Here is a 13,535-nt window from a genome sequence, read left to right as displayed (position 1 = left end):
AGCCAGCACACACTTGGAAGGGTTGACTAAAACTCCATACTCAGACAGCTGCTGAAAAAAGACACGCAGGTGTTCGGCGTGCTCAGCAGCATCCTTGGAGAACAGCAGGATGTTATTGACGTAGGGAAAGCAGAAGTCGAGTCCTCTCACGACTTCATCCATAAAGCGCTGAAAGGTTTTTCCAGCGTTACGGAGACTGAAAGTCATGAAAGGAAATTCAAATAACCCGAAAGGCGTAGTTTGTCTTACAGATGTCCCTCTCCAGAACTGGGATCTGCTGGTAAGCTTTCACCAGGTTGATGGTGCTGAAGATTGTGGCACCAGCAAGGTTGTGGGAGAAATCAGCAATATGCCGAACCAAGACCAGCCGTCTTCACCCTTGCGTGCCATATGGAATGGTGAAGCCCAAGGACTAATAGAAGGACGCGCAAATCCACATGGGACCATTTCCTCAAACTCCTTCTTTGCAAGCAGAAGTTTTTGAGCAGCCAGTCTATGAGGGCGGCAAGAAACAGGTGGCCCATCGGTTGTGACAATGTGATGAACTGTCGAACGCTTCATAGTCCTTGGAAGACCCGGTGGTCGTGTGATGTCAGGGAATTCCTGCATGATCCTGCTAAATTGTGAATCCTCAGCGGCAACAGTCTTAACGCTGGCTTGGTTCACTTAAGCAATGGTGGCAGGTGTAGAAAGTGCTGCCATCTATGAGACGCTGGCCGCGGCAGTCTGGCAACAGTTTAGGATAATAAGCAAGGAAATCAGTACCAATGATTAGTGTGCTAACATCCGCTTTCAAAATTCCACCTGAATTCTCGGCGGAGACCCAAATTTAGGCAAAGAATGGTTGTGCCGTAAGTTTTAAACTGCCGATAGCCGCATGCACCTCATAATTGGATGCTTGGTACCGCCCCTTCAGGAACTGGCGTGGGAAACAACAGGGATCGGAGCAAGTGTCAATCAAAAACCGACGTCTTGATTCCGAGTCCAAAACAAATAAAAGGCAGTCAGTTAAAGAGCAGTCAGTTTCCGCCACTATTGATTGCTCGTAGCGTTTCCATTGTGTTTGGATTCCCAAGCGCAAGGGCTAATACATTTACTTGCCTTTTCCCGAAATCCTTTTTGATCTTTTGGCACTCCAAACAATACTGTGCTGCCAACTTATGTGGATGCAATGGCCACAAATCGATGTTCTTTCGTTGTCAAACCTACATTAGTTGCCAGTGGGAGTCTCCTTTACACAGGATGCCGGCTAGATTATGGGTACCACAGCGGTCCCTTTTTTTTCCGTGAGGCAGTAATGTGTAAGCATTACTGTGTTTCAGTCTAAAGGTGTTGTAGCTAGTGAAATTACTGGGCAATTGAGACTTAACATCTGTCTCAAGGTGACGAGCGCAGTTGAAGTGCCGCTCAGAATTTTTGGGTCTTTCAGGAATCCTGTTCGGCACTGCATTGTAATTGGCAGGGCGTATCAATTACTATCAGCTGAACGTCCTGTTCGTCTCGTCCCTTATTTTCATTAAAAAAGTCAAGCTATTATCTACTTTTGTAGTCATAGTAACCAAAAGTCTGTGCAGTGCAAAGAAGAAAAAAAAGTAACCAAAAGTCACTATTCTAAGTCAATGATCTTTTAGAGACTGAGCGTTTGGCGATTAAATAAAACAACTGCTTGACTGTGAGAAATGTGAAAGATATATGATTTATTTGAAAGTTACATGATATATATACAAAATCCTTAAAACTAGTTACCCAATTACAATCGTTACTTAAAAAATATTTACAAGTTCAGAAAATACACACCAATACCAGCTTACATTTTAACCAATAGTAAAACGTTTCATTCAATAAGAATTGAGAATAATATTATGTGTTCTGTCTCGCTCTAAAACTAATGCTATCGCAGTTTGTGTAAACTCGCGTCGAAACACGATCATACGATGTCAATGAGCATTCCGCACCTACTCTGTTGCTCATTGATTAGAATTGCATGAATAGCGATCGACCCCCGACCAGCGTTCGGAACCGTACGATAATTATCGTACACATACGATAATTTTGTGCCTACGTACGATGTACGATAGCATATTATTATCGTACGCAGATTGTACGATAATTTCTATCATGATGCAAAATTTGAGAATTTATATTGATAGTCTAAATCGCAGTAGCATGATTTTATTTTGTCCAATAAAATCTTGGGAAAATACCGGGAAATACAAGTTCTCTATTCCTATTGGTCCTTACGATCCGCTCTACTAAGTTTCACTGCCGATACTGTAACTTTATCGAGCGCCTGCTGTACACGCTTTCTTATTGGTTAGTATAGCATCTACCAATGCGAACAAGAGAATATAAGTTCGATATTTCGATTATGTTCACACTTCATATGTATCGTATATTTTCGTGTAGAAAAGTTGGCAGTTATTTCGTTATATTATTATGATTATATGTCTGTATTCGCTCTGACAAACGGAATTATTCAAATTAAGTGAAGAAAGAAGTACTTGCATGCATATCAATATTACAATTTATATGATTTATTTATCTATAAAAGACATTATCCTAAAAAATACGATAATTTCGATCCATGTACGATAATTTTTACTCCTCTGGTACGATAGTCAGTCCACTTCAAGTTGTTAACGCTGCCCCCGACGCTTCACTCGTCAGTCGAGTCCGCTCGGCCTTGCTGTGCGGTTGTGTAACGCGGAGCAAATGACTGATCACGTGAGTATATCTGCGATCGTCGAGAGAACGTGACGATGCTCGTACATTGATTAGATTATTACTGGTGATCTGTATGATTCTATGAGTTGATGTACAGCATTATTATTATTATTAGCTTTATTTTGTGGCTTCTGTGGAAGATATACCACAGATTTGCCAGAATCACGTTAGATTAGACTACCAAGCTTTGAGTATGTGTCTTCTAAGTTTAACGGTAATAATCGGTGTTCAGATTACATAAAGTTTAATTTTCTAATAATATCTGAAACAAATAATATACATGCTTGTAAGGCTATAAATGACATACACAAATAGAAATACTTAAATAATAAATTAATATAAGTACTAAATAATATTTACAACTTAATCTTATTTATTTTAATATATTTACACAAAATATTTACAAAAGGAGTGTAAACTAGGGAGAGGAGACATTTAACGGAGGTTGGACGGGGGACTTCAGCGGGTATATAATTGTGCAGAGAAGATTGCATTAAGGGACAACTAAAGAATAAATGATCCATGTTTCCCTCATCGAGGCCACAATCACATAGAGAATGATCCCTAATTCTAAGTTTTGCTAGAAAGACTGGAGTGCAGGCATGGTTTAAACGTAAGCGGCATATAGTTGAGATTATTGTTTTATTATGAGTCCTACATTTTGAGAACCAAGGTTTTTGAGGAATTTCTGGTTGGAGTTCTCCATAAAATTTGCCTTTTAAAGTTTTGGAAACTTGCCAAATGTTTGACCAACTCTCATACATCTTGGGTTTCAGGGTAGAGCACAAGTCATGAGTGAATAGTTCTGAATACTGAAAGGAACCTGAATGAGCAGCTGATCTAGCACAGGCATCTGCATTTTCATTACCAGAGATGCCCATGTGACCTGGAATCCAAGCTAAAACTATGTTAATTTTGAGTTCATAGCACTCTTTCAAAGTTTCTCTTATTTTGAGAATGATGGGAAACGGACTTTTTGTCGTAAACGGATTTGAGAGAATTGATTGGAGGCAACTTTTAGAGTCTGAAAGGATAATAGAATTGTTCATGTTGTGAGACTTAACAAATAGAATAGCTTCAAGAATGGCGATTGATTCCCCTGTAAACACAGAAGTGGTGGGTGGGCAGCTATAACTCAGTATAATTCTTGTTGAGGGAATCCATACTGCAGCCCCAACCGGACTCATGTCTGTTTTTGAAGCATCCGTGTAGATTTTATACCAATGTCGAAAATCTGAGTCCATTATATGAGAAAAAGTTTTATTTGCTTCTATAGAAAACTTATCAACACCTAAGTCTAAAATTACTGAGGGTTGGAAAGTAAGAGCATAGAAAGGCATAGAAAATAAAGGCAATTTAGAATATTGAAAGAGAGGGTTAGAGAGCTGAGAAAATAAAAGGTAACTATTTATAACGCAAGGTCTTTTGTCTTCAGGTACAATATTATTATCATTGTATAAAACAGCTAATTGTTCTGATTTTTGGAGTAAGGGATGAGCTCGGCAGCCAGCTAGTTTAAAGAAAAATTTATTGGCAAGGAATTGTCTACGTAGTGAGAGGGGAGGATCCACACATTCTACTTGCATTGCATTAATAGGGCTGGATTTCATAGCTCCCAATACTAAACGTAAACATTTAGCCTGAATTCTGTCCAATTTATTTAGACCTGCTTTGTTTGCTGGGATTAAGAAAATAGTGCCATAATCTAAATGAGTGCGAATTATGGCATTGTATAGTAATTTTTGAGTGACGGGGTGAGCTCCCCACCAGACACCAGACAATGAGCGAAGAATATTAATATTTTTCTCACATTTCTGTGAGACATAATCAAAATGCTTGACGCCAGATAATTGTTGCCTTTTTTGTAAGCAGACAAAGTCTGTTTTTATTTAAATGAGAAAAACGTTACTATCCCATGTGATGAGTAGATTTAACTCTCCATATTTTTCTCATACCGGGCACCTTCTCAACTTCTCCAGGTATTGAAAATCAACATCCACAAATATTTTCTTCCCATAGGAAAGATATAAAGATCTACAGCAATGATCTGGGAAGAAATATGGGGTTGATTTTTCATAAAATAAGTAACGGGCAGTCAGTAACAAATATTTGCATGCCAGGGGCAACTTATTATCAAATTATTAAATGAATTATCTATGATACTCACTGCAATACTTCTATTATTGTAATGATTGGGAGAAGAGGTAATTTAAATAAAAAAAAAATACAAAAACTGTATATTGATTTAAATACATCAAAAATAGAAAATCTTATATTATTCACATTTCCATACATGCCTGATTTGCCACAGGAAAACAAAATAAGATATAATTTGAACAATATGTTAACAATATTTTCTCATTCTAATTATTTGACATGTAATGATAATAAATTATCTAGTAAAATACAGATAATACACATAAATAATATAATTAATTATAAAAAATTAATATATTGACATCTGATAGGTTACACCTTTATACACTGAGCGTTTGGCCATTAAATAAGACAACTGCTTGACTGTGAGGAATATGTGGAAGATGATTTATTAGAAAGTTACATGATATATACACAAAATCCTTAAAAGTAGTTAACCAATTACAATTATTGTTAGGTACTTAAAAAATATTTACAAGTTCAGAAAATACACACCAATACTATAGCTTACATTTTGACCAATAGTAAAACGTTTCACTCAATAAGAATTGAGAATAATATTATGTGTTCAATCTCGCTCTAAAACTAATGCTATCGCAGTAAACCGGCAGCGAGCGCGGGCTTGTGTAAACTCGTGTCGAACCTCGATCATTCGATGTCAATGAGCATTTGGCACCTACTCTGTCGCTCATTGATTAACATTGCATGAATAGTGATCGACCCCCCGACGCGTCAGTCGAGTACGCTCGGCCTTGCTGTGCGGTTGTGTAACGCGGAGCATATGACTTATCACGTGAGTATATCTGCGGTCGTCGAGAGAACGTGACGATGATTGTACTTCGACGAGTTGACTACTGGTGATCTGTATGATTCTTTGAGTTGATGTACAGCATTATGAAATGGTTCTTATCAGAGCTAATATTACGTTATATAAAATAAAATGTTCTTGTCAGAGCTAATATTACGTTATATAAAATAAAATGTTCTTGTTAGAACGAATCTTTCGGCATACGCTTATTACAGTTATTATGCACGATTACTATTTCTACGATCTATAATGCTACGTTACAAGTTAGATATTAGACATTTGTATTAATTGATATTATTGGTTGTAGGTACAGCTACAATCTCTTTGACAATTACTCTTATCTATGGGCTTGGTGTTCTGTGAACTTGTGTCCAGAGCCGTTAATGGTACTAAATTAAAAAAAAAGGTCTAAAAATAATCCTGTTAGATTTCATGCGAATGACGGGTATTCATTGAGTAATTGTTGTATGTGTTTATTTGTTAAAACTTGTGGAATAACTATTATTTTATACTTCGCTGAGGACAGTGTGTGTGAGAATACACAATTGAATAACTGCTGTGTTAAATTGCTTCAAAACCATTTGTGAGATCATGATAGTTGGTTGTCTTTTCACGTACCTATTTGAAAATTAAATTACTTATTACTTTATGCGTGGGATGTGAAGAATTGCTGCATTTTGTAAAACAGGTATGACCTTAGTTATATTTTAAATGAAAATTTTGGTTAAGAATTAGTCACAGCTATGACTAAGTGTTGTTGTCCTTGAGGATAATTATTCCTGTCTTTCATTCCAGAATAGGATGACAAAACAGTCAGTGCAAACGGTTTGCGGTTTTTAGAAATTGAAATAAATACATATTTTGTACCATGTCTGGTACAGAGCAAAACATATTGAATTCAATGCAGCAACTATCTCTTCAATCAGGTAACAGTGGTCTTAGTGACAAACCAACACAAGTAGTTACACCTGCTGTTAACAGAAGTCAGCAATCAACAAAAGTAAGGCCAAATTCAGTTTCACCTGCAATTGTTACTATTGACAGATTATTAAGTTTAGGCCCAACGTTGCCACCACCACCTCCAGTTATAACAAGGGCAACAGACATGGACCCGCATATGGTAGAACAGTTGAGAGCTGTAAAAGAAATGTTAACTGTTCAAGAAGAAGAAACTCAAAGTCTAAGAGACCTAAGCCAAGAGATGCGTGAGGAGCTTGAAAGATATGAAATGGAAAATAAAAAATTACAAGAGCAACTCACGGAGTATACTGAGAAAGAAAAAACACTTTCACAAAAATTATCAGAGAAGTCTAGGAATAACAAAGAAATGTGTCTCGTGTTGGAAGAATATGAAAGAACTATTTCCTCACTTATTTGTGAAAGAGACTCTGAATTAAAAAGATGGAATGAAGAAAAAGCAATATTAATAAGGGAACGGGACGATGCTGCTTCACATTTGGCTTCAACGGAATATGCCTTTAACGATGTACACACTAAATATGAAAGATGCAAGGTTATTATTCAAGGTTACAAAAGCAATGAAGAAGCTTTGAAGCAAACTTTGGAAGAAAATAATGATGCCATACAGAAATTAGAAGCCAGATATGAAACATTGAGGCAGCACGCAATGCAGCAGTTGAACAAGGCCAATGCGGAATTAGACTCTGTGAAGAAAGTACACCAAGCTGAAATATTAAAACTCAACGCTTTGTTGAAAAAATGTGAAATACGAGCCTCCAACTTGCAGGAGTCACTGGCACAGAAAATTAAAAATAATGAAGAACTAACGGCCATATGCGATGAACTAATTAATAAAGTTGGATAAACTATTTATTGAATATTGCACTAACAGTATCATAGGTTTATTTAATATATTAATAGAGTAATAATAAAAATGTAACACATAGTTTAATATATATTCACTTGAGCTTCACTGGTTTTGGACTTAACTTGAGTATATAATCTGGCACCAAAATTAATTTTTGGTATCTTTTGACATCAATATAAGAAGATAATAGTCACATAATTAGGCAAAACTTTTACAAGTGTGTAATACTAACACCTCCACTGTTATTCCTAAGCAATTTATGTTATGTTGATGATGTAGTCGACATGCTAGATGTGTTTCTTAGTCATTAACAATGTATTAATCACATGTAGTATAAAAATGATTACCTGCCACCAACACCATATAGCATATTGTACTTTGACTGTATGACAAGATGTGTATGTAAATTATGGCCAAAAATGGAAACTGGAGGTTAACAAGCTAGGCTTGACTGTAATTATAACATTTCCAAGTATAATTACTCAAGCGGTTTATTTGAAATATTTACAGTCATATAATGATAATTTAATATAGTGTTGTGTAAGATTGTAATCAAGACTTGTTACCATTTTTATTGAATAAATTGTTTGCACATTAATCCTGAATGTGTGCAATCAGTTTCAGTGACTTGTATAGTTACATATTATTATGATTTAAAAAAACAAATCAAATTATAACATTTGTACTTGTTTTGTTTATGTCTGATTGGTGCTTGTTTAATTGGCTTAAAATTAATATTTTATCTTACATAATAATTAAAATTTTACTAATTTTTGGTTATAGAATGTTAACAAAGTTATTCAGCTGCCATAATTTTAATTTTTTACATAGTAAAGATATGCTAGAATAGGAGAAAGCAATGTACATGCTTTACTTATAAAATTAAATATTAATTAATAATCTCCCTGGCTCTGAAAAACATTCTCTTACACAGGTCTAGTCTGTTAAGTTATATGTATTTCGCTTGTTACTTCTGTGCTTCTCTTAAAACAATATTGCTTAAGAATTAATAATCATCTAAACTGTCTATAAACAACATGAGTGTATGAAAATGTTGAGATTTATTAGAAAATAATTAGTCTGAAATAGTTTGCTTTTGTACATATTTTGTTGTGTTGTCTATTTTTATGATAAATTGTCACCATCCAAATAGTCCAATCACTGACAACAAACTGTGAGACATAACACCTAAGTATTACTCGTAAGTTTTTCCAAATATCAATATATGACGGATCCTATAATTTACATTATCTAGTATAATAATAGCTATGGTCTGGATAAAAGAATTTAATCATTCATTTACACTAATAGATATGTTATCATGCTATAAATAATTTTGATGTCTGTGTTAATAATTTATTCCTCGGTCCATCTTAGCTTGAATAATTTTAATGAAACTTTATTTTTCTACTTTTGAACTTAATTGAATTGAAGTAACCAATATAGTCTTTGTAGTTGTTATTATCAAATTCAAACACCATAGTAATAAGTATCTGGAATGCTTGTGTTTTCTATGCACTATATAAGTTTATATTAACATAGTATCAAATCCATATATTATTATTTTATTGAATAATACATATTTGTTTAAAATCTTTCCTGCCATGTGAACAATCATCCCCATATTAAAATTTTCACTTACTACAACTTCAATGTTGTCATAACGATCTAATACTCCTGAACCTCACATTCCAGAATCTATTTTTTTAATCATTGTGTATCTAATTTTTCACATATGATTACCAACATTATAAATGCAGACTGAATATTTGGAATTCATATTTTTATGTTTATTGGCAAATTATTATAATTTCTAAAAATGAATAACTTAAGTATAATTTATATTTTTTCACAATTTTTATTTTAAAATCATTCATCTAATTATTAGAATGAGCAAATAAAAGAATTCGTATTTTGTAATCGGTAGTATTTATTTTATTTCCTTGTACTGGCTTATGCTAAACATTACTCTTTGATACAAGAATAAGCTATGAACCCTAAGTATAATAAAATTATAAGACAAGATTTGATTTGTTGGTGAGTGCATTATTGGTTGATTTAAAAAAAAGAATTCAGGTTCTTGACATCATAATTTCTTTTTAAGAACCTTGTAGGTATCTTTGCTGATCAAATAGCTAACTGCTGAAATAATCGTGGATACTGCTGTGACTCCAAACAACACCTGCAGTGCTGGGTGATCAACATAACCAAACACAGGTGATGCAAGTGTTGTGCCCACCTGAGAAAAAAACACTTGTTATATTATATTGATACTGTGTGACTAGTACATGAGAGAGTACATTAGAAATTATAAAATATTGGGCACAAGAAAATTGTAGCCCTTGATTTGAAACACTAGAAGGAAGCTCATTCCAAGGTTTGGTTATACATGGGAGAATTTGTTTAAATTGTAAATAATTCTTGTCATGGGGCATTTCATGACAGCAAAAATGCCTAATAGGCACATGGACAGAGTTTTGCTGCAGACATTGTCGTGAGTGTGACTGTGAGTTAGTTGCAAAGTTTAATTTAGAACTTGATGGATCACGCATACAGCAATTGATTAATATGGCATGGCTTACTTTAAACAATTGATACTTCCTCATCTTAAAGATAGGCAGGTCATTAAGTGACCTATGTACTTGTTGGCTTTGCCTCTTTAAAATTTTCATCCATTTAAGATAATGTGATTATATAACAATTCATGTGCAATTTACCAATAACAATTGAACAGCTGTGTTAACTTTGCTAATAAATGTGGGCGCAAGTTGAGCCGTCGCATGTGTCACATCAAAGTAGCGACTCAGTGTTCTCTGGAAACATAATGTATAACATTAACTTTGAAACATTGTGACATTAAACAATTGGTGAGTGATGTCATCAATTATTGAATACTGTATGTACAATGTTATATTACAATTTTTTTTTTTTCACTTATCATGCTTGAAAATACTCATAAGCTATTGAACGGCTTTATCTACTGTCCCAAATTGCTAAATAAATTTGGCCTAAGAGTACCAGTAAGAATTCCACGTAACCCTATTACTCCACTTTGTCCTCCACTTCGTCGAATGATCCTAGGTGCCAATTCCCCAGTCCCTCGATTATGTAAAATTTTAAATTCTTATAGCGTAGCTGATATTGCTATATTTGCTGATTCCTTAGACAAATTCCGCAAGGCCATTTGCAGCATCATTGGTAATCTTTAATAATGTTATAATTGGAAAATTGATGTAACTGTCTATAACTCATTTATTAATTTAAAAAAAAATTTTTAGTTCGTAACTTATTGTATAATATAATACCTAAAATGAATTACTTCTGTGCATGCTGTGTTTATTTGTAAGTAATCACTACATTTAGTTCCTAGTTTTTAGTTCTACTTTTTATATTTCTGTGTATTATTGTAAGTGATTGTAAATAAACCTAATAAAAAAAAAGTAGTTCTTTAGATAGCTGAGTTTAAAATATTGCATAAATAGCATGTTTAATGAATAGAATTATTGCTATATAATTAAATAATTCATATAAATTCAATCAAATAATAATTCCATATACTTACTGGTGGTGGAAGACTTATGTATCTGATAATAAAACCGGCGGAGACTAGTACTGCATCTCTTCCAACAATGAGAAGTGTTAGGCTAAGAGGTATTAGGTTTTGATATGTTAAACATATAAACAATGTTGCTATTAGTACTTTATCTGCCATAGGATCAAGGAAAGACCCCATTTTAGATGACTGTCCTTTCCAATTACGTGCAATCCAACCATCAAGCTGAAAAAAATTATAGTTAATCCAAGTTAAGATATTTTTCTCTTAGAATATATCTCAAAAACATTTGATTAATAATTAATCGGCCCCGCGGTATGCCTGAGACCGGCGCGACTTGGCGCGCGCGCAGCGGTCTGTCAAAGCTTATTATTTTACATGTATTAGTAGATTGCTTATAATTAGGATTATTTGAGTGAATGTATAAGAAAACTATTGAAACAAGCTATAAGACCATGCATAATAAACCAAATGAAGGTCAGAATTTTGTCAGGGTGCAATGTGCCTTATGCCGCTGTCAGATTTTGGAAGGTCAAGTAATAGTTTAATACTTGGTTAAACTATGTCACTTCATCATACTTTATAACTACATCACACAGTTGTCTAATGTTTTTCCTCTAGAGCAGGGTTACCTAACCTTTTACCCTTTCTGCCTCACCCAATGTTATGAAAAAATACTACCATCTATACATCATCTAACTTACCATCATGATATGTAATAGATATAGGAAGAGATTTAAGTTATAAATACTTTTCAACTTCAACATAAAAGAAGAAACTAAGGTTAGCTAACAATTTGTATAAAGAACACCACATTTCTATTGCAACACCAGAGGAATCACAGTAAAATGGATATACCATTAACAGTATGTTCAGCTATACACATAGATATTAGTAGCTGAGTAAAGATATGCTATATGTATAGGAGTATTGTGCATTATGAAATGTTAAATATTTCTATAAAGTTTTCCTAACCAAGTCAGTTATACCAGCAAATGTTAGCAGTCCAAGTGCAAGGCTGTATTCTTCTTGTAATATTACTGTTCCCAAGTATGGTGACATTGCTATCCTTGCTACACATAAAATATTTGGCACTGTAAATACATTTTCTTTCTGAAACAAATTAATTACAGATTTATGGACAAACTTACAAAGATACACAGTATCATACAAATCACTTGACAACACAACACCAATAAAATTATGGGCTCATGAAATATTTTATCTTAAGTCCTTAGGTGATTCATTTCCTTGTGTGGTTTACTATACCATAGGTGGAGTTATTCACAGGCTGTTAAAAATATTAACAGTCAAAATTCAAATAAATTTATTCAAATAGGCTTATACTAAGCACTACAAATATTTCTAATAATTCCTGAGTTTACCATATGTTCGTAAAAAGTTGAGGTTGTGAGAAGAACATACAAGTAACTCAATGGGCCACTCTTTTCAATCAAATAGAGTATTTTACAATGGCTGTAATAAACCTAACAAATTAGTGTATAAGGTTCTGCATCCAATATATGAGTTGTGTTTAAATAATGGCATTGAACACCAATCAGGCTATCTGCTTAGTCTGTCAGTTATTTCCATAAAATAAATACTAACACAAGTCAAGAGGCTATGAGGACTGTGCACATATTATTATCGGATTATCTTATAAGAATGTTAAATACCTCAACCACCTCTTCAAACTTCTCTCGGACCTTTGCTTTCGTCTTTAAAATATCTTTCATAATAACTTTCTTCTTCTCCTTAAACTTCTGACTAGTTATTTCTCTTTTTTGTTTAATATCACGAACAATTTCAACACTTTTCAGTCGAATTTTCTGTTCTGTGTGTTTCATTTGTTCTCTTTTGTGATCTAGCGCATCCTTTAAAGCTTCAGCTCTATTTTCTAAATTTTTAAAAGTTTTGTTTTCCGACGAATAAACACAAACCATGGATGCATTATTTAAAGGATTCTTCACAACGTAGCGTTTATTTTGAGAACATATCGATAAAGAATTAAATTGTTTTGAATTTTTAACGTAAATTTTATAAAAATTGGTAAACATTTTATAGGTTTTCATTCCCATAATTCCATTCATAAATTGTACTTTTGATTACACTTTCAACGTTTCATTCACTACCTTAAATTGTACGAAAATACATAATTAGTTACCCTAGATTTCTTTATCTGAAATGTTAATGTAATAACTATAGTAAGTACATTTTTCTTTAAATTTTATTTCAACTAATGTTTATGTATTTCAGTTTTGCAAGATGATCTAAATAGTAAATACTAAATAGGTTATAGTCAAAGAGGATGTAAATAATGAAAATAATACGTAATAGTTATAGTTCTTTTTCCGCTCCTTTTTATAGATTTTGGCTCGCACATTCCATGCATCCGCCAGCTTCAAGTTTTCTTTCATTGATTCACATTGGAAGTTTTCATGCATGTTGTACTCCAAAGTGTTTTT

General features: G+C 33.7%; 2 protein-coding genes across 2 annotated transcripts; one reads left to right on the top strand and one right to left on the bottom strand.

Annotated features, from left to right (window-relative positions):
• The first annotated feature begins 6,107 nt into the window (after window positions 1-6,107).
• On the top strand, window positions 6,108-9,437 carry LOC126967519 (transforming acidic coiled-coil-containing protein 3-like). The gene is made up of 2 exons (XM_050812010.1): window positions 6,108-6,377; window positions 6,485-9,437. The coding sequence occupies exon 2, from the start codon at window positions 6,558-6,560 to the stop codon at window positions 7,512-7,514; it is 957 nt and encodes a 318-aa protein (XP_050667967.1). The 5' UTR covers window positions 6,108-6,377; window positions 6,485-6,557; the 3' UTR covers window positions 7,515-9,437.
• LOC126967518 (probable cardiolipin synthase (CMP-forming)) lies at window positions 9,428-13,389 on the bottom strand. Its single transcript, XM_050812009.1, has 5 exons — window positions 12,747-13,389; window positions 12,046-12,183; window positions 11,080-11,295; window positions 10,235-10,330; window positions 9,428-9,756 (listed from the first exon to the last, which is right to left on the bottom strand). Exons 1-5 carry the CDS (start codon window positions 13,158-13,160, stop codon window positions 9,604-9,606), a joined length of 1,017 nt encoding a protein of 338 aa, XP_050667966.1. The 5' UTR covers window positions 13,161-13,389; the 3' UTR covers window positions 9,428-9,603.
• Between the last annotated feature and the right edge of the window lie 146 nt (window positions 13,390-13,535).

Source organism: Leptidea sinapis, chromosome 13 (assembly GCF_905404315.1).
Source record: "Leptidea sinapis chromosome 13, ilLepSina1.1, whole genome shotgun sequence".
Classification (NCBI taxonomy): domain Eukaryota; kingdom Metazoa; phylum Arthropoda; class Insecta; order Lepidoptera; family Pieridae; genus Leptidea; species Leptidea sinapis.
This window is presented reverse-complemented; position numbering and strand designations above follow the sequence as displayed.

Coding starts and splice junctions, on each gene's coding strand:
- LOC126967518 (XM_050812009.1), bottom strand. CDS start 13,160: ATGAATGGAATTATGGGAATGAAAACCTATAAAATGTTTACCAATTTT. Junction 12,184..12,746: donor AGTTTGAAGAGGTGGTTGAG/GTATTTAACATT, acceptor AATTTGTTTCAG/AAAGAAAATGTATTTACAGT. Junction 11,296..12,045: donor TTGCTGGTATAACTGACTTG/GTTAGGAAAACT, acceptor AATTTTTTTCAG/CTTGATGGTTGGATTGCACG.
- LOC126967519 (XM_050812010.1), top strand. CDS start 6,558: ATGTCTGGTACAGAGCAAAACATATTGAATTCAATGCAGCAACTATCT.